General features: G+C 48.8%; 3 protein-coding genes across 12 annotated transcripts; 2 read left to right on the forward strand and 1 right to left on the reverse strand.

Annotated features, from left to right (window-relative positions):
- Positions 1–742: 742 nt before the first annotated feature.
- On the forward strand, positions 743–3,752 carry LOC123187085 (eukaryotic translation initiation factor 3 subunit M). Of its 2 annotated transcripts, none has more exons than XM_044598852.1 (9): positions 743–1,097; positions 1,198–1,345; positions 1,473–1,691; positions 1,817–1,961; positions 2,543–2,693; positions 2,771–2,880; positions 2,959–3,056; positions 3,145–3,214; positions 3,403–3,752. In XM_044598852.1, exons 1-9 carry the CDS (start codon positions 869–871, stop codon positions 3,490–3,492), a joined length of 1,260 nt encoding a protein of 419 aa, XP_044454787.1. In that variant the 5' UTR covers positions 743–868; the 3' UTR covers positions 3,493–3,752. The 2 variants fall into 2 exon arrangements, with proteins under 2 accessions (XP_044454787.1, XP_044454788.1); XM_044598853.1 differs by having other exon boundaries at positions 1,207–1,345.
- Positions 3,753–5,203: 1,451 nt separating this feature from the next.
- On the reverse strand, positions 5,204–8,505 carry LOC123187086 (probable glucuronosyltransferase Os04g0103100). The gene is made up of 4 exons (XM_044598855.1): positions 7,384–8,505; positions 6,702–6,951; positions 6,141–6,360; positions 5,204–5,480 (listed from the first exon to the last, which is right to left on the reverse strand). The coding sequence occupies exons 1-3, from the start codon at positions 8,154–8,156 to the stop codon at positions 6,190–6,192; spliced, it is 1,194 nt and encodes a 397-aa protein (XP_044454790.1). The 5' UTR covers positions 8,157–8,505; the 3' UTR covers positions 5,204–5,480; positions 6,141–6,189.
- Positions 8,506–16,885: 8,380 nt separating this feature from the next.
- On the forward strand, positions 16,886–22,558 carry LOC123187087 (uncharacterized). Of its 9 annotated transcripts, none has more exons than XR_006493812.1 (7): positions 16,908–17,519; positions 17,713–17,819; positions 18,200–18,254; positions 18,333–18,594; positions 18,766–19,565; positions 20,539–21,458; positions 22,041–22,558. XR_006493812.1 is itself a non-coding variant. In XM_044598856.1 (5 exons), the coding sequence occupies exons 1-4, from the start codon at positions 17,375–17,377 to the stop codon at positions 18,487–18,489; spliced, it is 459 nt and encodes a 152-aa protein (XP_044454791.1). In that variant the 5' UTR covers positions 16,886–17,374; the 3' UTR covers positions 18,490–18,594; positions 18,766–18,797. The 9 variants fall into 9 exon arrangements, 1 of the variants encoding a protein (XP_044454791.1); XR_006493811.1 differs by having other exon boundaries at positions 17,722–17,819; XR_006493813.1 differs by lacking the exon at positions 17,713–17,819 and having other exon boundaries at positions 16,909–17,519.
- Positions 22,559–22,815: the final 257 nt, after the last annotated feature.

Here is a 22,815-nt window from a genome sequence, read left to right on the forward strand (position 1 = left end):
CTGCTCATAGTATCAAAAGCTGATGGTCAAATGAAAAAAAAAATGCAGCTGAGCCCACGAATGAATATTAGTCCACTGCAATGCCGAACAGTTCCATTTAAAAATATTCTTTGCTCGGGTGGAAATTTACAAGAACATGGAGATGCACATTTTATACGAGTGATCTTTCTGTGACTTTTTTTTTTCTCATTTTAATTTTCTTTTTGAGTTATGTTGTTCATTTTGATTCCTAGGGCCATTTCGCCGGGCATGAACTTTGGTTCCTGGGTGTATATACACCCTGTATGGATAAAAAAACTAGTAATTAGTCAAAAAAATATGAAAATATTTTTGAAATAAAGTTAAAAATTTCAACAAAAAGGAAAAAATATTGTTGACTTCAAGGCAAAAAACAAAAAGTTCATAAAGATGCTCGCTAAGCTGTTTGACATTTCATATGAATTGTCTACAAGTTATTCCAAAACCTCAAACAATTAAGATACAAAGGTGCTAGTATTTGTTTTATACTCCCTCCGTTCCTAAATATTTGTCCTTTTAAAGATTTCAAATGGACTACCACATACGGATATATATAGACATATTTTAGACTGTGTAGTCAGTTGTTGAAATCTGTAGAAAGACAAATATTTAGGAACGAAAGAAGTAGATGAGAAAAAAAATATGGTTTTGGATCAGACGGACCATCTTTGGTTGGACTCAGGGCCTAGTCGAGTAGGGAGTACACGGACTGACCCGTGGGCCCGAGGGTTTTAGGGTTTCCTCCTCTTCCTCTCTTTGGCTCTCTGTCGACTCCCAATCCCAATCCCCTCCTCCCCCACTCCGGCGGCGGCAGCAGCAGCATAAGCGCGGAAGAGAGAAGGAGCCGGCCATGGCGACGATCGTCAACACCACGGAGGAGGAGCCGATGCTGGCGGTGGTGCGCTCCACGGCGGAGCTCGCCTGGGCCGACGCGGGCGCCGAGGTCGCCGACCCGGAGGTGGCCCGCCTCTGCGCCGAGGCGCAGCAGCACGTCCTCGCCGCCCGCTGGCTCGACATGGCCAACCTCATGCTCGCCAACGCCGACCTCCTCCTCCTCGCCCCACGCCTCTCCGACAAAGGTACCTCTCCCCTCCCCCTCCCCCTCCCCTCTCCTTCTCCATCCCTATCGATTTCTTGTTGAAAATTGCGCCTTGCTTATCCTACGTCGCTCGCTGTTAGCGGCCGCAGATCTCGAGTGCGTCCTCACCGTCATCTGCAACCTCGTCACCAAGGCCGGATCCGAGGACGAGGCGCTGGAGATCGCCAAGCTCATCTGCGCCAAGCTCACCCACCAGCCGGGCGAGAAGCCCACGCTGCGCATCAAAGTGTAAGCGGCGGCGGCGGCGGCGACCCTCGCGCCCATCCCTGCCTCCTTGTATAGGATTGCCATATATATATATAAGTTTCCTGACGACGAATCTTGTGCTTCCGCTGCCAATGTGTGGTGTGTGCAGCCTGTTCAGCCTGTACAACCTGCTGCCGAGCCTCTCCGGCAAGGCCTTGGTCTACAGGAAGGCGCTCGAGCTCGCCGCCGCCGCCGGGAAGGCCGCCGCCGACTGCGTCGTCCCCACCTTCAAGAACATCGACGCCTTTGTCGCCTACTGGGGCATCGGCAAGCCGGAGCAGAGGGACCTGTTCCTTGCCGTCACCAGGATTCTTAAAGACCAGAAGGGGTGCGGCACGCATCATTGTCCTTTGCTTCCAAGTTCCTTGCATTTTTTAACCACTGTATATGAGTAACATGGCAAGATTGTTGTATACTGATGCGATCCGTTCTTGTTATGATGATGATTGACAGCATGACCAAGGAGTACTTCAAGTTTCTGAACAAGTACCTGGCCACGTTCGATGGATCGGCTGATGAGGCCGACGCAATCGGTGCGGCAAAGGAAGAAGCTGCTGCAGCAATCATTGAGTTTGTCAAGTCATCTGATCTCTATCAGGTACTTTTATCCTTTTGTTCGCATCTCCGCCTTTAGGTCTTGTGTTTGGCAGACAAAATCTAGTGGGAGACATAATGCATGCTTATGAGTTTGATTCTCTGTGAGTGATGTATCGCTTTCTTTGTGCTAGAACATGATATAACATGCCATTCTCCAATCATGTTACCAAATGTGAATTTGGTTATAACAGTCAAATATCACTATATATTAGATATAAGACTAAAGCTATCTGCTTGCACTAGCCTGCAAATGTTAATCTTGTCAACCTTAAATATTTCCGGTTACTACCAGACCGAGCCAACATTTGTGAGAAGATGTCCCCTACAGGCGTTCTTCTTTTGGTTTGATGGATTATTGCTTCCACAAACTTGTGTCGCTACGCATTGCATTGCACAATTCCTTTGCTACTGCTTTGTAGGGCGTTGTGCCTTGTATGCCAACAGTAGGTTCTGAAATTCTTGAGGGATTTATTTAGCAAGTTTTAACCTTGGCAAACTATTCATGTGATTTAATACCAGTTAAAAATCTAGCACCGGCTGCATAACTTATATACTGTATTGATGGAAATATGCTTATTGCAGTGTGACCTGCTCGACATGCCAGCTGTTGCACAGCTTGAGAAAGATGAGAAGTATCAGCCAGTTTACGAGCTACTGAAGATATTCCTTACTCTGAGGCTCGATTCCTATTTAGCGTTTCAGACTGCTAACTCTAGCTTGCTGCAAGGATATGGTATGTTCTGGTGAACCAATGCTAGCAATTCTACGTTGCTTCAACTCTTTGATATCTAATGGTGGGACCATTTGCAGGACTGGTTCATGAGGAGTGCATAACCAAAATGCGTCTGATGTCCCTGCTTGATCTGAGCGGCCATTGTTCTGGGGAAATTCCTTACTCTGCAATTACAAAAGCCCTTGAGGTAATCGGCTTGCCTTGCCTTCCTATTGTTGTTCACTTGATTTAATATTATATTGACTTCTTTAATTCTTTTTGTTAGATCAATGATGATGAGGTGGAATATTGGATTGTGAAAGCAATTTCGTCCAAGATTCTGGACTGCAAAGTTGACCAGCTTAATCAATTGGTCATTGTCAGGTATTCATGTCCACAAGACTTTCTTGGTCCATATTACAGTGTTATGCTTTCCTTTTTGGTTAATACTTGGTCTGGTATGTAATTTCAGCCGGCATACTGCGAGGGTCTTCGGGATGCCACAATGGCAGAGTCTACGTTCAAAGCTTGGAGTGTGGAGGGTAAGACTTTACCTTGTCTTGAATTTCAGTAGATAATTTTCAGCTGCAAACTAGTTCAGTAAGAACATGCATGCATAGCTTTCCAATTTCTTGATGAATGTCAGATGTAACTCCTACAGTGACCTAGAGAGGAACTTTTAGGTGGTTACTGAATAACTAATCAGTTTCCTCTTAAAATTCTGCTACAGGGAAATATCGCAAATGCTATCAACACAATCCAAGCTAACAAGGTGACTGAAGATGGCGGGCAGGGGATGCAAGGATTGATGATCCGCTGATCGGAGGAAGTCCCTAAATTGAGATTATAGCCTGAGAGATTAGACGAGCAATCCTTTTGTATTAGATATCTTGTAATCCGAAATACTTCTACCCTGTGACCATGCTTGGCTAGATCCTGGTTGCAATGGCATGCTAAGCAATCTCATGTTGCATGAATTTTGTAGACAAAAGCCATGCTTGAAGTCAGCAGTTACTTGTTACAGAATCGCGATTGTTCATACTGGATGCCTGTTTTATCATGATGATTGTTCTTTTTCAAGGTTTGGCTTTGGGGTTATTGAGAATTTGTATCATGTTCTTTTTTATCAAGCAGATGGTGTTTTTTCTGGATGTCGTGTGATGAAATCTAAATGCTGGTTTAGGACCTGACTCTTGTTTCATCGTGTTCTGCGATAATTGTCTTCAAAGCAAGTTGAGTTCTGAGTTTGTTCATCCAGTATTGAGTGCATGCTCATGCTCAAATGGATTGAGCGTAGTATGGGGCTTTTTCCCCGTTCCTTCTCTAATGGATGATACGCACACTCATGCGTATTCAAGAAAAAAGATTGAGTGTAGTATCACCAACTATTTGAGTCTTTCTGAGGGCTACTTTGATTCAAAGAAATTACATACAGTTTTTTTGATGATTTGATTGTAATGATTATTTTTTGAACATACATCCACAGTAATGGAATCCTTAGATCCTTTTTTGAAAAGATTGCTCTTGACTCCTTGGAGGAAAATTTCCAAGGAAAATTCCCATCCACTCAAACCCCTTGGTACAAATTCTTTTGTCCATCAAACACTCTTTTGATCTGAATTCCTATGACTAACTAATCCTACAGGATCTAAGAGGACAGTCAACTTCAATTTCTCCTATTACTGCATTTCGAAAATCTTGCGAATCAAAGAGCGCCTTTAACCTTTGTACTGAACATCTACCAAGACAATGTGCAACTGAAAGATATTCAAATGTTTATATATTTCACCTTTTGGCATTTTTCCAACTCAACAAATGAATACAAACCGCGACAAGATTTACATTTGCACGGTAAAGAGTCAGAGTTGCCCCACCAGTTCTCCATCCTACCACAAATGCTTGAAGTCAGCCGTTACTCAGTTACACACATTCCTGATTGTTCATATTGGATGCCTGTAGGATTGTTCAGAATTTGTATCAGGTATGTTTTATTTATCAAGCAGCTGGTGTTTTAGCTGGATGTCTAAATGCCGGTTTAGAACCTATTTTTCCTCCCTCGTGTCCTGCAATTTTTTTGTGTTCCAAGCAAGTTGTGTTCTTAGTTCGTTCATCCGGTAGAGTGCACACTCAAATAGCTTGAGCAGAGTATCACCAACTATTTGAGTCGGTTCCTTTGATTCAAAGAAATTAATAATAATTTTTCAATGATTTGATTTGAATTCTTATGATTTTTTTTGTACACACATCCACCGTATTGGAATCCTTGGATCTTTTTTTTTCAAAGATTGCTCGTGACTCCTTTTTAGAGGAAAATTTCCATCCCCATCCACAAACCCCTTGGTACAAATTCTGTTATCCGTCAAACACTCTTTGATCTAAATTCTTAAGACTTTCTAATCCTATAGGATCTCAGTAGACATTAAACTAAAATTTATCCTATTCATGCATTTCGAGAATCCTGCAAATCGAAGGGCACCTTTAAGAACCTGTGTATTGAGCATCTACCAAGACCATGTGCAACAACTGAAAGATATTCAAATGTTGCATATATATTCCATCTTTTGGCTTTTGCAACTCAACAAATGAATACAAATCGCGACAACATTTACAGTTACACGGCAAAGAGTTGAGTTGCCCCACCAGTTCTCTCCATCCTACAAAATATTTCTCAAAAGTCGTACAGCGAAAACTACTATGTAGCAACGTCTTGCCAAGAGCCGCCGCTGCTGCTTCTCAAAGGTAAGTCAGCCTGGAATGCCTCTGCACCTGTTAAGCCCAATCTTCAAGGCTCAACCGCTATGTAAATGCCTGAAACAAAGCACCAGCAATTGGGTTCAGATAAAGTTTGAAGAGACTCAAGCATAAATGCATTGCAACAACTAAGGTACGAAACTTGTTCAGAAGCAAATCCGTAGGATAAAAAAAGAACCTATTCAAAGGCGAAAGGGATAGCGGTGATGTATGCAAACAAAAGCATAAAAAATTGCATAGTCTGGTTCTTAGGATGTTCACCTTATTTTTTAGAAAAAAAACTGATTTTAATTTGTGTCATTTTACTAGAGTGCGGTAGCGATTTGAACCGCTTCCTTCATTATTCAGTTCAAATTGTCAGAAATTATTAAACGGAACCAATCTAGCGTTCCATGATGTAGAAAATTTTCCATGAAAAATAATTAATTGCACAGTGACAGAAAGGCAGCTGCACACAACATTGTCCCCGTCAACCAAGGACACCCGGTAGATGAAAATTCAAAGGAGTCACAATCAGATGCCAACTAATCTAATCCTGAGAAAAATTCAATGGAATAAAAGAGACAGGACAAACATAACCAAATGACACCCGTGTATAGTCGCTAGCGTCAAGTTGAAGGACACAAACACACAATAAGTGAGAAACAACCACGCATCGCAATCCAGAAGCAGAGAGCTAAAGCAGAGTTCGCGAAGGGGATCGAAAAGTAAACCGACCTGTCAAACGAGTTAGTGCTTTGATGAACAGAGCTGCTGATGAAACTATTTATTTTAGAGGGATAATCACATCCAGATTCGCCGCGGACCGCCACCCTTTGGGATAGACCGGGCTCTCAGATCCAAATGGCACATGCCAGTTCATTATTTGGGAGCAGTCTGCAGGTATGCCCTCCATCTGGCTCTCATCCTCCACTAACTGCTCCACAAACGTGGTTCCCTGCAAAGTAACAAGAGGAATCTCAGCTGTTAATACCCCATGCAGAAAAACATGGCCAATATGATCCAAACAAAGCTTGCAAATGGGATCTCCCATTTGTTTGATTGATCACCATGTTGTTAGATGGCTACACACAACTGTTTTTTTGTTCTTATTTTGCTCCATTGACACGCCTTTTGTTATCTTTCGAATTTCCACGTATGCGGTGTCGGTATAGCGGTTAGGACAGGACAAATGCAGATCAATTAAAATGAACACGCACACCGTACTAGCCACCAGAGTACTTGACTTGAACATGGTATGTGTGACTCAAGAGATGCAAAGAGAAGCAAGGAGCTTACTTGGAAGCCCTGTTCCACCATTTCCGGGTGCCGGATCGAGTTCCAGGCCCGATGGGACCTCAGCCTGGGATCCCAGAGCATGGTGCTGTTGAACGCGAAGCCCGACATGGCGACATGAAATCTCTGGAGCTTGTTGGCACCCCCACTTGTGTGCCACCCCACAACTTGGTTCTGCTTGCATACGGGCCCTTCCAGCACCACGTCGTGGCCGCCCTCGGAGATCGTCGGAACAGGCCATGTGCCGAACCTCCTAAATCAATGACAGGCAGCAGCAAGTCAATACCAAGTTGGTGCTTTACACATCATCCAATTTTATCCAGTGATAAACAGAGCATAAAGTTTCAGATTCATTTGCTTGCCAGAGTAGCAGATACTAACTGCTGTTCCAGGCAAGGAATGTGTGCTAACATTGAAGCATCAATGGCAACCTGGAAGGCAAATGATGTGCACTAACGAATCTTCTAAGAAGAAAGAAATTTTCAATTCGGATAGCAACTCCATGGATGAAGTTTTGATATTTCAGCTCTAGATGCCAAAATTTGCTTTGCCATCCTAGAAAGCAAGCATACATTGGAACTTGGATCTTGATTCTTCAGATGTGTAATAAAAATTGGTCAAAGACTGCACATTTCGTACGCATACACGGCTGAATCTGAAGGCGGGATGGGGGAGATGGGGGTACCTGATCTGGCGGAGGCGGTCGAAGAGCGGCAGGGAGTAGACGCCCTCCTCGTCGGCGAAGTAGACGACGCCGTCGAGGCGGTGGTTCTCGACGACCTCGAGGCCGGCGTTGAGCTGGTGCGGGCGGAAGTCGACGGCGGGGGAGGCGGAGGCGTTGAGGGCGTCGCAGCAGCCGACGTAGCGGTGCATGACGGCGGTGCGGCGCAGCGCGAGGGCGGCCTCGGCGGTGGGCTTGCCGGCCTCGACGACGACCCAGAGCACGGGCGGGCGGACCAGGCGCAGCGTCTGGCCCATCCGGCTCAGGTAGTAGGCCTGCGAGGCCCGCGCGCGCGTGGGCGTGACGACGATGAGCAGCTTGTCGTTGGCGTCCCCCTCCTCGCCGCCGCCGGCCGCGTCGTCGGCTAGGTACTGCTGCTGCTGCTGGGTCATGGGCTGGTCCTGCGGGTGGTGGTGGAGGTGGGTGGGGTGGGGGGAGGAGGAGGAGTGGGAGGGGAGGGTGTGGTGGAGCGGGAGGTGGGAGAGGAGGTGGAGCAGGCCGATGAAGGAGCCGAGGAGGAAGAAGGCGGCGAAGCGCGGCAGCGGGCGGCGGGAGAAGAAGAGGAACGGGTGCGGGTAGCCCGGCTTCCTCGGCGAGGAGGAGGGCGCGGCGGCCGAGGCGGCGGAGGAGGCGTGGCGCAGCGGTGAGGAGGGCGGCGAGGCGGTGGCGAAGGGGTGGTTGTGCCGCAGCAGGTGCTGCGCCCTGGCCGGCGAGTGCGGCCGCCGGATCGACGCCATCGCCGCCTCCGAATTCCTTCCAAGACCAAGACCAAGAAAAACCGGCTGCTCCTCGCAAGAACTTGCTGGTCTGAGGGGTCCGGGGAGAGACGGGCGGGCGGGGGATAAGAAAGCGGGGAGTTCGGCCGATTCCGGCCGGCGGGAGTCAAAGACAAAGGGGGCGGATGGAGCAGCTGTGGGGGAGCAGGAGGGAATGGAAATGGAATGGATGGTGGCGCGAATGGCGGGGGGATGTTTGAGGGGGCGGCCAATGGAATGGGGGTTGGCGCGGTTTGGTGGAGGAAAGTCCGAGGTCGCCGTGGACCAGGGGGAGGTTAGGCGGGGGCTGAGCAGGGGGAGGAGGAAGGCGAGAGGAAGACGACGCGGCGGGGGGATGGATTGGAACTTGGAAGGAGAGGGGATCGGAATGAGGAGAGCTGCGGCAGCAGCTCGATATATCTACGGACAGAGGCTGTAAAAATCAAGCAAGTGTTAAATAATTACCCCATATATCTCGAAACGGAATTTTGGGGGACGCTGAAATGCTGGGACCGTTTCTCGTTTTCTACCGGAGCTTGACCGGCAGTAACTTTACTACTAAAACTAACTTTTTTTCGACATGCGATGTAAATTTGCACTTTCCATTTTAGCCCTCGTTAAGTTTTCTTCTTCCCCGGCACCCCCACCCCCTCCACGCCTAGGTTCGGCCGCGGCCGACAATCCGTGGTCGGGTTGCCTCGAGTGGGCCGGTGACCGGCATCCACACGAGCCTCGACAAAGTCTGCGTTTGAGGTGGTTGAAATCGAGCCACTGCAACCCTCGCAGTGCCGCTTGAGGATCACCTTCCTGGTCGGCCTGTTGTGGCTGTCAACTATGTTGGTGCCTCTTGCGAATCAGGAGAGAAATGTGGAAAGGGTGAGATACACCATGTGACATGTGGTATATCTTGTCGGAGGTGAAACAATGGCGTGCCACGCTATTGTAGGAGATAAATAACTCTCTATGTAGTGTGTACGGAAGAAAAAGTGACCAGGAAACACGAATAGTGAGATTATATTGTCTAGAAACTCAATGTAAATCTTGATGTGTCAAACTGATAAATGGTTTGAATTCGTGGCCGTCGAAAAGGCATACCATCTTACAGTTTGGCCCGGAGTAACATGAAACATACTTTATCATCAGAGGTTTTTCGATAAAGACGCTTTACATTACTTATTAAAAGGTTTATCATCATAGATACTAGGCTCCATCACACCAAAATTAATGACATGGTTATTGTTTGCCAATTATTATACTCCAGCTTTGGCACCCCGCAAAAAAGAAAAGAAAAGAAAAGAAAAGACTCCGACTTTGGCTCAAGTAACTGAAGATGCGAAGCTATTTATAAGTAGGATAAGATATGCAACCTCACTTATATTTTCGGTTGCTTGACTATGAGTTATACGTGACGACTCCAGTTTTGGCTCGAGTAACGGAGGGTGTGGGGACATTTGTAAGCAAGATAAGGCATGCATGTAGAATTCTGACCTTAATTTCGTTTCTGACAAGTAGGAGGGAATTAATCAAATCAAACAGGGAACTATGAAATATTTTAATTTCTCATTTTAATCAGGCATGGCCGTTTCTCATTTTAAATACGTTGATGTAAATTTACTTTCCCAGGTCCCGGCAAGTATTTTCGGACGTAGGAGGGGGATGTAGTAATGCACGTAAAGTAGAAATCTAGGCAGAAAGCCATTGATTTTTCTTTTGTGCTTCCTTGGTTCCATAATATAAAAGCGTTTTTTACACTAGTGTAGTGGCAAAAACGATCTTATATTATGGGATAGAGGGAGTAGTGTTTTTTGAAAATAAAAAAAAACCAGCCTTTTGGTTCTTTCTGACCATGAAGAAGAAGCAAGCAGGCGTTTGACTTGATCTTGACACGGTATCCGTGACGTGATCTCAGCTGTCATGTGTGTATACATGCCGTGTGTTGGGTCAGTGTGGCCGTGTGAACGTGCAGAGAAGAGGCAGACGGTGTTGGCCTACAGTACGTCCGGCGGCGGTGCTGCGCTGCGCTGGAACGAGCGAGCGAGCGCGTTGGGGTGGGGCCCGCCCGCGGTTTAGTTCACGGCGCGACCCCGTCTCCCTCCATGGTCAGCCACGCACCGCACCGCACCGCCGGGCGCCGGTATGGCGTCGATCGGCGTGTGCGGCGCCGCCGACGACCTGGCTAGGCCGCGGTCGATCTGCAGGCTGGCCGGCTGGCTCCCGTCCGTGTTCCGGCCCGTTTCCCTTTGGCCGGGTAATATGTACAGTAGATAAATACTTACCCACGCTTCACCGGTCCAATGACAGGGTTTTACTTACTAATTTAGTTGTCTAGATAGATCGAACCAACATACCGATACGCTTTTGCTCACAGAAATTTAAAAAATGCACCGTATCCCAGCTGGGACGACGCTTTCATGCATGTTAGGCAGACGAGATCGACGCGCAGATGCTGATCCATCCATCAGCCGAGTCAACGACCCATCCATCTCCTGTGTCGTCAGCCGGTCCAGAGAATCAAACGATGGCATGTACTCTATATTCACATCAGCACATGTACTTGCAAGCCACGAGCCTTTCAAAATCATTGGCCATCATAAAAAGGCCAAAACCTTGTTTCTCATTCACAAGATACAGGTATTACCACAATTCCAGAACAAAGGAAAAGGGAATATCAAGGGCATCTTCAATAACGACTCTCAAACAACCCGCATACGTCCGAACCGCGAAAGTCATTCAACATGGGTCTATATCGATCGAAAGGGCAGTCTGAACACGTTTTCTTCCACAAACCGGGAACAAACGTGAGGGAGGGGAGGAGGGGGCTTTGTGTGCGTCCGGACCGCTACCACACCCGTTTCTGACCGCCTTGGCCCACCTAAACCCTCCACCCGCCCCTTCCCGTGCTTTCTGATGCACGCAGCGGCCGGCATTTGATGCAACGATGTGAACGGAGGAAGGGGGCGGCGCTGACCGACACGACCTATCAGGAGCCCTTCAATGCGGCGCAGCTTCCCGAGGAACCAACTCCGGACGCTACGGTGCATTGAAGTGGCTGACCGGTCCTTTGCATGGCCTGATCGCGACTATATAAGCCGCGCTCCGGCTCCGTCCACACCGCAATCTATCCTCCTCCTCCTCCCCTCTTCTTGCCCATCACCCTCCACAACTCCGGCGATGAGCAAGTCGTGGGCGTCGGCCGGGAGGGAGTCACCGCCAGCCACCGCGTCGCCCCTCAGCCAAGCAGCCGCACCACCGCCACCTCACCACCGAGAGGAAGGTTGGAGGGAAGCCCCCGGTCGCGTCGCTCGGGAAGACGAGGCGGGGGAGGGAGGTGTGCGAGTCTTATATTAGTTTACACGGGAAATACTTAATTTTAATACAAGGCGGCTCTGGCGCTGACAATAATTTCACACATACGTTGTCAGCCATGGCAGGCCAATTAATTAACCAGCAGAAGGAACGCAGTGAAGTGAAAGTCCATAGATAAATTGAGAAAAGAAACAGCACACGAAAGGGACGCAAAGGACACCGGAATGCTTTTCGGGCTCAGTTGACAGAGGTGGATTCTTGTATCGTCGTCCCCTTTCAGCATTTCTCCGTCTCCTTTTGGCTTTTGCAAACTCTTTTCCTCTTTGTTCGTTCATACTGCACAGAGTGCATCTTGGTGAGTGAGGGAGTGACCCATCACCGGAAAATGCGCCAGGATTATTGAAATCAGCACCAAGCCGCAAATCTCCTGACGTAGCAAACAAGTTTTTCATCAGGAATGCAACAACGAGCGAGTGAGTGACACATTCAAAAAAAATCCTAAGGAGAACAGAGCTCTAGCCGAGTTCCTGTTGTTGAACCCACTCGTCCGTGTTCGGATTTTCACGGAGAATACCGCTCGGGTGCCGTCCGCGCGCGTTTATTCACGGAGAGATCTCGCAGTGATATGTGCCGACTCCAACTTTGGCTCAAGTAACCGAAGATGTGGAGCTATTTGTAAGTAGGATACGACATGTAACCTCATTTATATTTTGGCTGCTTGATTACCAATTGTGTGTGACAGTTCCAATTTTGGCTCGAGTAAGCGAAGGCGTGGGGCCCTTTGTAAGCAAGATAAGATATCCATGTAGAATTCTCATTTTTATTTCGTTTTGATAAGTAGGAGGGAATTAGGGGACGATGAAACAATCAAATGCACGCGTGATGCAAAGGGAAACCATCTAGTATCCTTTTCTTTTATTTTTTAGTTAGCCAGAATTATGAAAAAAAAATGTTCTGCATCAATCAATTTTTATTAGGACCATCGGCTCTTCATCCAATGGCTCAAAACAGATCAACATTGTTAATCTTCTTCCTTCTTTTCTTCTTCCTCACGGCTGCCCCAACCTACCTCGCCCCAACTGTCAGCCTCCAGCGCTCCACCATACATGGCTTATAGGCGCCGTCGCGCACTGCCTCGCCACCCCGCCCCGCCCTCTTCTCAACCTCCCACCATCGTCGCTGCTGGTCACCACCCCGGTCATCCTTCTATCCCCCTCTCTCTGTCTCGGTGAAGTTTCTTCCTCACCTCCACCCGCGCCGCCGCTGCTTGCAGTGTCGTCCTTGTCTCCGGTGAGGTCCTGGCTTGGCCTCAGCGTGGCCGCCTGTCATCCCTGCAGGCCTCGTCTTGCGCGTGAAAAAATTTCAAGCGCCTAACAATTAGCAAACGAACTTTTCTCTTCTTCTATTGAGCTATACTACCAGTACCCTGGACAAGGGTTGCTGAAAAAAGAGTCAAAATGGCCAAATCGGAAAAAATACCGCTCAATGGCAATTCATTCGCTTCCTTTTTTTTTGTTCATTCGTTGAGAAGACATGATCGTTTCTCATTTTTAACGAGCCACGTCGGTTTCTCATCTTGAATAGAAGTAATCGGGGCCCAAACCCCTTGCTTTTTTGTTGCTTTACTAAAAAGAAAGACGAGCCCTTAATTCTCTCTGGCCATGCGCAAGAAAGAAGAAGCAGGCGTTTGACTTGAGATCTTGACACGGTATTCTCTCTGGTCATGCCGTGTTTAGGTGAGTGTGGTCGGTGTGAACGTGCAGCCAAGAGGCAGACGGTCTTGCCGTACGTCCGGCGGCGGTGCTGCGCTGCGCTGGAACGTGCGAGCGAGCGTGTGGGCCCCACGATTTACTGTTATGCGACTCCATTGTCAGCCACGCACCGCCGGCCGCCGGTATCAATGGCGTCGGTGTGCGATCCCGCCGACGACCTAGCTAGCTAGCTAGCTAGGCCACGCTCTCCTCCGTGCTCCGGCGTACAGGCCGGGCAATATGTATATAAATACTTGTCCGGCACCGTTTGGCCAGCTAGGCGATTTCGCCGGAGCCTAGCAGAAGCACGGCATATACCGTAGCACGTACGTACAGGAAGCAACAACGGACGCCGGCACGAATGGAATTCGATTTCGCTGCTTTGTTCTTGCCCTCCATCGACACCCTCTCCTCCTCTGGTCGGGTACCTGTGCTGCTGTGCATGTACGCTACTCGCAACGTACACGCGCGCACATGCAGAAGACCAACTAATCTTTACGCATGTCGTAGAGTTGTACACTAGACGTGTCTCATTCATATAATAATAAAAATAACAGAACATCTTTGAGCCGTCACTTGCCTTATTAAGCATCTTGTACTATGTAAAGATGTGCTGATGTACGCGTCCAGAAATTTTACTGATGTGATGACAGGGTTTCATTAAATTTAATTGGCTGGCCAGATGGAACAAACATGCATGCGCTTGCCCGTACTGGTAATAAAAATGCAGCAGCGACCCATGTTAGGCCGGCCGATGCTCATCCAGCACCATAGTCAACGACCCATCCATCTCGTGTGTCAGCCGGCCCAGAGAATCAAACAAAGCTTGCGCATCAGCACGTGTACATGCATGCCACCATCCTTTTCTCATCGGACAAAGGAATTACCACGTATATATGCCAATGCCAATTGTTGAGTAACGTGATTGTATTAGGAAACATAGGTTAGACTAGGAAATATTCTGGCTTGCCTTGTACTTCAAGTAGATCATGTACTCCTATATATATGCCCACGAGGCTCAAGCAATACAACAACTATTTCATCAAACCTCTCTCTCCCTTCTAACATGGTATCTATCGCAAGTCGATCCTAAACCCTAGCCGCTTCCGCATCCGCGCGCCGCCCCTGGCGCGGTCGGCCTCCATGACCGCCGCCGGGGGCCGCGCCGCCCGTACCTAGGGTTCGTCCGCCGGTCGTGTTGACCGGCTGCCCTAGAGAGTCTTTTCCCCGAGCCTTGCTCCGGGGTTTTTCTCTCTCCCGCCGGTCATCTTGATCGCGCGGATTCTTTTTGGTTTTCCGATCTCTACTTGATCGGTTTGCGTCGCCCACCGCCGCCGTCGACCCCGAGCGCCTCTACTCCGACCCCGGCGCGACTAGCCGGCCTCTCCTCCGACCCGGCGGCCACGCGCGCCGAGGTGGCCCGACAGTGCCAGCCGCCGTCCGCGCGTCGGTCTGCCCGTCGCCCTGCGCCGGCCGTCACCGCCCTGCTCCGACCGGGACTCCTGCATCACCCCGACCCGGCGGCCTCGCGCCATGCGGCGGCCAATCATAGCCGCCCTGCCGCCCGCCGTCGCCGGCTTCATCTCGGACTCCGCCGCCACCCCGTCTCCATCGAGCGGCGTCCCCAACCTCGCGCGCGATCGGCTTGATCACCCGCTCGCCGCCGCGATCCGCCTCATCTACGCCGCGCGACCGACCTGGCCCGTCGGTTACGCGCGCCTCCGCGGGTCCCGTGAAGGTCGTCCCCGAGTTCAGCGCGCCTCTCCACCGATCGAGCATCGGGCTGCCGCTGCGTCGCCCCGTCGGGCCGCAGCGCCGCCGCCACGTGGTTCTCCTCACGGCTGCACCGACCCGCGTCACCGCTGCGTCGCCCCCTCGGGCCGTAGTGCTGCGGCCCGCGGTCCACCGCCGCCCCGGGGCCGTCCGCTCCAGACCGTCCCCGTGGCTGCACCGACCCTCGCGCCGCCACTGCGTCGCCCCGTCGGGCCGTAGCGAGCGTGGCACGCGGTCCACGCCGCCGTCACGAGGCCGTTCCCGCGGTTGCACCGACTCGCGAACCGCCGTTGCGTCGCCCCTTCGGGCCGCAGCGTCGCGGCCCGCGGTCCCTGCCGCTGCCCTGAGGTCTTCCGTCGTCGCCCCGACCCGCCTGCCGCCGCTGCGTCGCCTTTTCGGGCCGTAGCGCCGCGGCCCGCGGTCCACTCCGCCGGCACCACACGTCGACCTCCCGTGGTATGCGCCGCGCCGTCTTCCTTGGCGCGGGAACGCCACCGTCCGCGCCGGTCTTCGTCACGCTGTCGGGTTCTATCGCCTACTTCGAGCACCGCCGCCGCTCTTCTTTGGCCGCCGCCGCCGCTACCGCCGTAGCCGCCGCCGCCGCCCGTCCACCTCCATCGTCTTCATCCAGCACCAGCTCGTCGCCAGCGTCGCCGTCATCTATCCCGACCGCTTCATCTACTCCGACAACCGCGAGCGACATTGGCGCCGCGCCGATTGGCGACGGTCGTCGAGTCCTTCTCTGCTGGCCTCTCCGACTTCTTCGACATGGCGTACAGCTCGTGCAGGTCCCAGTCTACGCATGCCCGGTGCTGGCAACACCGATGCGTGCCTTCATCCACGACGTGTCCCCGGGCCTGGCAAGCCTGGTGCGGCGCTTCGTCAACTTCGTCTTCGACCGTCTATGCATGCCCGGTGCTGGCAACACCGACGCGTGTCTTCGTCTACGATGTGTCCCCGGGTTTGGCAACCCCGCCGCGACGCGTCGTCAACAACATCTTCTTCCCGGCGCACCACTACTTCGACACCACTGCGCCCATGCTAACTCGGCGTCTCCTTGCGCCCGCGGCTCCACGACGACTTCCTCGACACCGGCTACCCCGACTCGACATCGACCACGGCATTCTTCGCACGGCTACCTCGACCACGGCTCCACCACCCACGCTCTCGGCTACATCGACAAACGGCACAAAGGGCTACCGCCTCGCTTGAGCAACCTCGTCGGTTTCCACTCCAGCCACGACTCCGCGATGCGTCGACCGTTACGACTGTGGGGGGGGTGTCCGTCGGCTTGCCTTCGGATTCTTCTCCAGTCTCACCGTCTGCGTCGCTACCGTTGTGACTGCGGGGGGATGTTGAGTAACGTGATTGTATTAGGAAACATAGGTTAGACTAGGAAATATTCTGGCTTGCCTTGTACTTCAAGTAGATCATGTACTCCTATATATATGCCCACGAGGCTCAAGCAATACAACAACTATTTCATCAAACCTCTCTCTCCCTTCTAACACCAATGATCTGCAGATCCATGCCATGATACTGATCGAAAAAGTAGTAAGTCTAAACTCTTAATGTCTCAGTTGGTAGGTCGCGTTCCGGGTTTTATTTTCGTCCCACCTCACCCGGTCTTTTTTGGTACTTCTTTGGTACTACTTCCCACCTCCCTCTCAACCTCCGCCGGTCAATTTTCGTCTCACTAAAACGGGTTTTTTCGTCCTCGATCCCACCTCTCAGAGATTCCCCCCTGAACCGACGAGCCGCAAAAAAAACTCGAAGCAAACCACCTAGCGATTGCTCTACGTACTCCCCTCGCAAGCCACAGAACCAGACGAAAAAAAATCTACGAAGAAAAACCAGCGAAAAAAACGGGCACGACCCGCACGCAGGCACGGTGCCCTCGAGCGACTACCTCCCGCATGAAAAAGAAACGCACCCACCTCCTCCGCTCTCCTCCTAGGGCGACACCGGGGCGCCCCCAACCCTAGCCGTCACAGACCTCCACCACAACCACGCCGCCGCCGCCGGTGGCCGCGAAGGCGGCTCCTCAAAGCAGGGACGCGTCTCCCGTCGAAATCCAAGTCCGTTTGCGCGAGCTTCTCCGCCCCTCGATCCGATCTTCACCTTCGCTCATGGTGGCCGTCAGCTGACCTCCCGCCGGCGGTCAGCTTGATCTGCGCGGCACTCGGCTGCCCGCATGGCCCACCTCCTCCCCATCGCGGCACTCGTTGGCCATCGTTGGGCCTGCTTGTGACGCACAGATCGGGTCGCGCGCGACGGCTACATCATCGCCGGATCTGTCCTTTCGTCCGACTGCGACCCCAACCCCAGCGCCCTCCTCCACCGCCCGCTTCCCCACTCCCGCTTGACTCCATGGGGGGCGCCGGTGATGACGCTCTGCCCGGAGTTCCGCGGATCTGCGTCTGCCAGTCGCGTTTGGCCTCCGTCCACTGTGCTCTGCCGGCCCTGGCCCGCGCCGGGGTGGCCCTTGGCTCGTCACCAGGCTCAGCTAGCATGTGTGAGTGCGTGATCTCCACTGATTGATGCTTCTATGAAGTCAGCGTGTGTGTGCTTGCCTGCTGCTTGCTGGGTGACGATGGATGCTTGTTGCGTGTGCATGCCTATGTGTGGTGTTTGCTTGATCAAGCAACAACGATACATGTTGTTTTCTAATAGGCCATGAGAATTAGAACTAATAGTGAGCCTTCAAGTTTCTAAAGGCTGAGGGGTAATCGAGGAGCCGGTGCCGAGGTCCTAGAGGAGGCGCCGCCGCCTTCATTGCGGACCTGCAGGTCGCCATCTGGACATCGCTGCCGAGGTCCGCCTTCGCCCTTTGCATGTTCATATATCCATTGGACGCCACATCAATTTTTCACAGTACTTATGTACATCTATTGGGCACTGATACATACATCCATTAATGTCCCCGGCTCCTGTCCTTGTGCTTCATGACCTTGGGCGGGACTGGCGCGGACATGGAGAACAACGACAAGGCCAGGTTTGCGGATGTGTTGTGAACTTGCGATAGTCCTCGACCGGGTGCTCGCCGGCAATGACCGTGGCCTAGCAGCAGGATAGCATAAGCTCTCCCTTGTTCTTTTGTGCTTGAATCAGATTTGGTGGTTCTCAATTTTACACATTTGATCTTGGTCTTGTTTTGTATGCAGGGTACACTTATGTTTCATGTCTATTCTGCAGATTTTCAGAACACTGAGTGCATATCTTGCCTTGCAATGCTGCTGATTCGACAACCGTGAGTGCTCCTCTCCCCTTTCCGTCCCTGCTAAAATTCAGTTCCAAACACGATTTGACAGTTGATTCTTTGGTTCAGGAACTGGATTCAAACTGGACTTGCGACCAGAGCAACCCCAAGCAAGATGAACTCGATTGGAAGATGTCTTCTAAACTCTGAAGGCAAGCACTTGGCCGACACTTTTGTTCGTGTAGAAGGCATGTCATTTGATTCATGCCAAGAAGCGTACAAATAGTATAAGCTATTCGCTTGGGAGAATGATTTCAGAATTCATCATGGAAAGCCGAGATGAGGGCATGCACGTTACCTGTTGATGCACAAAAATGTGTGCTGGTGCTAGGTCAGTTACATAGCGTCTTGCTTGAAATTGTAGTACAATTATATTATTCTCGTTTCCCCATCCACTCCATGATGGTCTTGCGCTTGAATTTTTTTCATGCTTTGAAATTGCTTGGTATTTATATTGTATACAGTAGGATTGTCATTGTCTTCTTTGGTTTTTTGTGTGCAGGTTAAGAGGGACAAAGGTAATTCTTCTTCGTGCAAAACAGAATGAAGGCGAGGATGCATCTCCTCCATGCAAAGCAGGTTGGTATGTGAGCATATTCAGGAACCAGCAAAATCACCCTCTATCTGCAATTTGTGAAGAGAAGAGGCAGTGGAACTCACACAGTGAGATCAATCCAGTTCTTATGAAAAAATTTCATCAAGAATCTCGAAGTAAATAATTTCAGCCTCGGCAAGGTGTGCAATATTCTCACCGCAATGCATAGCGATTAGTCAGGAGCAACATTCCGTAAGCAAAACTTAAGGTACCTTTGCTCAACGCTTGCTTAGTATTCAATAACAAATGACATGGTCAAGACTGTCAAGCTTTTATAAGACACGAAAACCGTCAATCCATATCTGTCAATATGTGTTGTGCGCGTCCAGAATATTTTCAGGCATATGGGAATGTTGTGCAGACATTCTGTTGATTTCAGACAATTGAAAGCAGTGATACAGTCCAAATTTTGGCAAGAGAAAGGAGTTTAGGGAAGACGACAAAGGAGGAATATGATGTTGCCCCAACCCCAAGTACCGGGTTTGTTAATTACTCAACAAGTCACAGATCGATCTCTTTTTTATTGGTTTGGAGTGGATTATCAGGCCTGCCACGCAATCATAGATTTACCTTTTGATTTATGTGGGTGGACAGAGACACCCTTTCTGAAGTTTTCTAGGGATTGTAATGAAGCACAACTTGGTCAGTGATACCAATCCCTTCGAGCTCCCTCAACCCTTCGCCAACACTTCAGTTTCTCACCACAAGTGAGTTCTCTCTGCACCAGTTGTTAATCAATGTACGAGCCGGTAATCAGAGTTTAGATACATGCTACTAATGCTAGCGCACTCCCCATGTGGACAGAGTGGCGGCCGAATGATTTGGTAGAAGAGACGAACCTTATTATGGACAAAGAGAGATGCATAATTTTCCTAATCTGTTTATTATTTGGTTGTTCCATGCATCGTTCGGGGTAAAAAAATGCCTAGAACATGGGTTTTTCCTTGTATACTTATCCATGCCTGATGGCACTACACTGCATTAGCATACTTTAAGTTTGTCCTTCTATTATCTCTTATTCAGGGTAGAAATGCATCTCTCTAAACAAATGATGAATTGTAGTGTTGTCATTCTTGTAGTTAAAGATTATGTTTAAAATTGATCATCACTTGGGATGCTACCAACTTGCATGGTCGATGAGCCATTAAATTGCCATATTGCTTTCCCTCTTATTCACTGTTTGTTGTAAGCTTGGTTCTCGAGGAACTTCTCATTGTTGACATATAGGCTGTGGAAAATAGAAATAAAATCTATTTGTTCATTCTTCTACTGTACTTTCGATCCATCTCCCACGGTTCAGTAAATTTCAGCTATGTGCTTAAATATTAGGAAGGCATCATCTTCTAAAACATATTGTTACTTACTCAAACATATTGTCTTCCTTTGTGTTTCCGATAATTATTTATAAAAACACGCGTAAAATAGAAGTTGCAGAACCTGCATTGGACCATGCTAATTTGCTTTGTCCATTTTTTTGAAGAAATAATACTCTCCAGATTCCTAAGCATTCAGAATTATGACTTTGCGTGCTATTACATTTCCCAGTATCGGACGCTATATTTTCCTGTGGGAATCATTGACATAGTTCCTTCAGAAAGTTGTATCTCTGAAATGGACAAACTGCACTTATGTAATTCTACCATCCATTCTGATTTTGAGGCAAATATACATGTTACGCAGGCGTACTATTGTTCAGGATAGTGTGTGTGACATGTGGGAACGGGGAGGAAGATGAATATCATGCTGTTATATCATGCACAAAAAGTAAGGCGTTGAGATTTGCCATGAGGAAAGAGTGGAGGCTTCCAGAAGAAAAGGAGTTCTGGTACACTGAAACAGACTGGCTACAAATCCTACTGGACAAGTATGATTCAGAGATAAGAAAGAAAATTCTGCTGTTGTTATGGAGAGCCTGGTTTCTACGAGATAACTATATCCACAGTGATGGCAAAGAAACCATTTCGAGATCGGTGATGTTCCTTGTGCAGTATGAGGAGGAATCAGGAATCTGTCGATATCTGCTGTTGGACAGGGAAACAAGAGTTGCTGGGCCCTGTCTGCATCTAGACACACCACGACTAGGAATCAGCCGAACGCCGAGCCAAATGCCCAGTGGAAAGAGCCGCCTGAAGGTGTTGTAAAACTAAACACTGACGCTGCCTTTTTGTCAGGCACATGCGAAGCCTGGGCTGGCACGATCGCACGGGATCATACGAGGCATGTTGTCTTCTCGGCGAGTAAATCGATGAATTGAAGAGGCAGAGGGGCAAGCTATCCTGATGGGTCTGGTATTGCTGTCGAGACTGTACCAAGGCCCACTGATCATTGAGACTGACAACAAAATGATTGCAAATGAGTGGGACAAGTCAGACCAAACCGATCGGAATGTTTCTGGGTTGTCAGTGAGATAAAAAACACAAGCCGGATCTTCAATTCAGTTCAGGACAAGGCCATCAAAAGGGAACAAAACTGTCTAGCACATGAGCTCGCTGCCAGAGCTAGACGGCATGAGGACTCACTAATAATTGCGGACGTGCCCGAGGAGCTTCGTTCGCTGATGCTATCTGAATGTACCAAGTGATGTATTTGGTCCTTTTTAGGTAGTCATCCTCAAAAAAATTATAAACATGTTATGAAATGCCTTCCAAGTCAACCACATAGCCATTTTTTAAGAACTGGTGGGAATTCGTTTGTCGATAAAATTATCTTTTTACACGGGATGTTGCCTTATTTCTACATTAAGCAAATAAACAGTGTGCTGAACTTAACAACTCTCTATCCTTATTTGTTATTTCTCTTATTCATAGCGTGTTTTCCCCATTTATACATGTAACGATGATGAACTAAACAACTCTCTATTCTTATTTCTCCAGAAAGCTTTCGGATGATACTCACACCATCTTATTCCTTGAAACATGAAGTGTTTTTCACATCTCTTACAATCCAATGTTTGTTAATTAATTATATTATTTATATTCATAAGTAGTATAAAGTTGGCTTAAAATTGTTAATATGATTTTGGATGATATATTATGATGTTGACAAGGAGGTTATTGGTGCTCATTAAAATAGCAGTATGAAATAAGCCTACATATATTTGTTGGTTTTCAATTTAAGCCTTTCAACTCAACTGACATTATTATTTTTACATTATTTACTGACATAGAACTCCTGTTTTGCAGGCTATCTGGAATGATTGCAGGTTTTAACAAGAAGTCCTCAATAGGTGGACTGGCTCAAAATGGATGGAGAAGCACGCCGGTAGCTTTTTGGTTGATTGTATTAAGCATTTAAGTTCGTAGCAATTCATACCATCAATATCTTTGGGGTGCCTTGTACTCCCTCCGTAAACTAATATAAGAGCATAGTGATCTAAACGCTCTTATATTATAGTTTATAGAGGGAATAATTTTTTAAAAAATCGTGCCTTTTTCGGCCTGATGTGGCGTGCTGCCCATATACGTCCTTACCCCATTTCCTCCTCACATATGGCCTGGGTTTTCGGATAGCAAGACATATGGACTTATGGAGACAGTTTGGGGGTGCCGATTCTCTCTCTCTCTCCCCCTCTTGCTAATAGAATTATGAACAGCCGATAAGAGTAATATTATAGACCTTCTCTCCTCAATCCTACCATGTATTATTTGACTTTTGCGCTAACACAGGAAAAATGTGTTGTAAACTTGTGAGTTGTGCCTTACTCCCTCCGTTCTTAAATACAAGTTTTTTTAGAGATTCCAATGCGGACTACATACAGAACAAAACGAGTGGATCTACATTTTCTAAAATATGTCTATGTACATAAGTATGTAGTTCGTTTCTAAAATATGTCTATATACATAAGTATGTAGTTCGTATTAGAATATCTAAAAAGACTTAAATTTAGGAATAGAGGGAGTATATTTTCTGGGAAAGTTTTAGCACTCTTATTCGCAATTGATGTTGCATGTCATTCAC

This window comes from Triticum aestivum, chromosome 2A (assembly GCF_018294505.1).
Source record: "Triticum aestivum cultivar Chinese Spring chromosome 2A, IWGSC CS RefSeq v2.1, whole genome shotgun sequence".
NCBI lineage: Eukaryota > Viridiplantae > Streptophyta > Magnoliopsida > Poales > Poaceae > Triticum > Triticum aestivum.

Coding starts and splice junctions, on each gene's coding strand:
- LOC123187085 (XM_044598852.1), top strand. CDS start 869: ATGGCGACGATCGTCAACACCACGGAGGAGGAGCCGATGCTGGCGGTG. Junction 1,962..2,542: donor AGTCATCTGATCTCTATCAG/GTACTTTTATCC, acceptor TGCTTATTGCAG/TGTGACCTGCTCGACATGCC. Junction 2,694..2,770: donor TAGCTTGCTGCAAGGATATG/GTATGTTCTGGT, acceptor GACCATTTGCAG/GACTGGTTCATGAGGAGTGC.
- LOC123187086 (XM_044598855.1), bottom strand. CDS start 8,156: ATGGCGTCGATCCGGCGGCCGCACTCGCCGGCCAGGGCGCAGCACCTG. Junction 6,952..7,383: donor GACCGCCTCCGCCAGATCAG/GTACCCCCATCT, acceptor TCATTGATTTAG/GAGGTTCGGCACATGGCCTG. Junction 6,361..6,701: donor TGGTGGAACAGGGCTTCCAA/GTAAGCTCCTTG, acceptor GTTACTTTGCAG/GGAACCACGTTTGTGGAGCA.
- LOC123187087 (XM_044598856.1), top strand. CDS start 17,375: ATGGGGGGCGCCGGTGATGACGCTCTGCCCGGAGTTCCGCGGATCTGC. Junction 17,524..17,721: donor GGCTCAGCTAGCATGTGTGA/GTGCGTGATCTC, acceptor AAGTTTCTAAAG/GCTGAGGGGTAATCGAGGAG. Junction 18,255..18,332: donor ATGCTGCTGATTCGACAACC/GTGAGTGCTCCT, acceptor TCTTTGGTTCAG/GAACTGGATTCAAACTGGAC.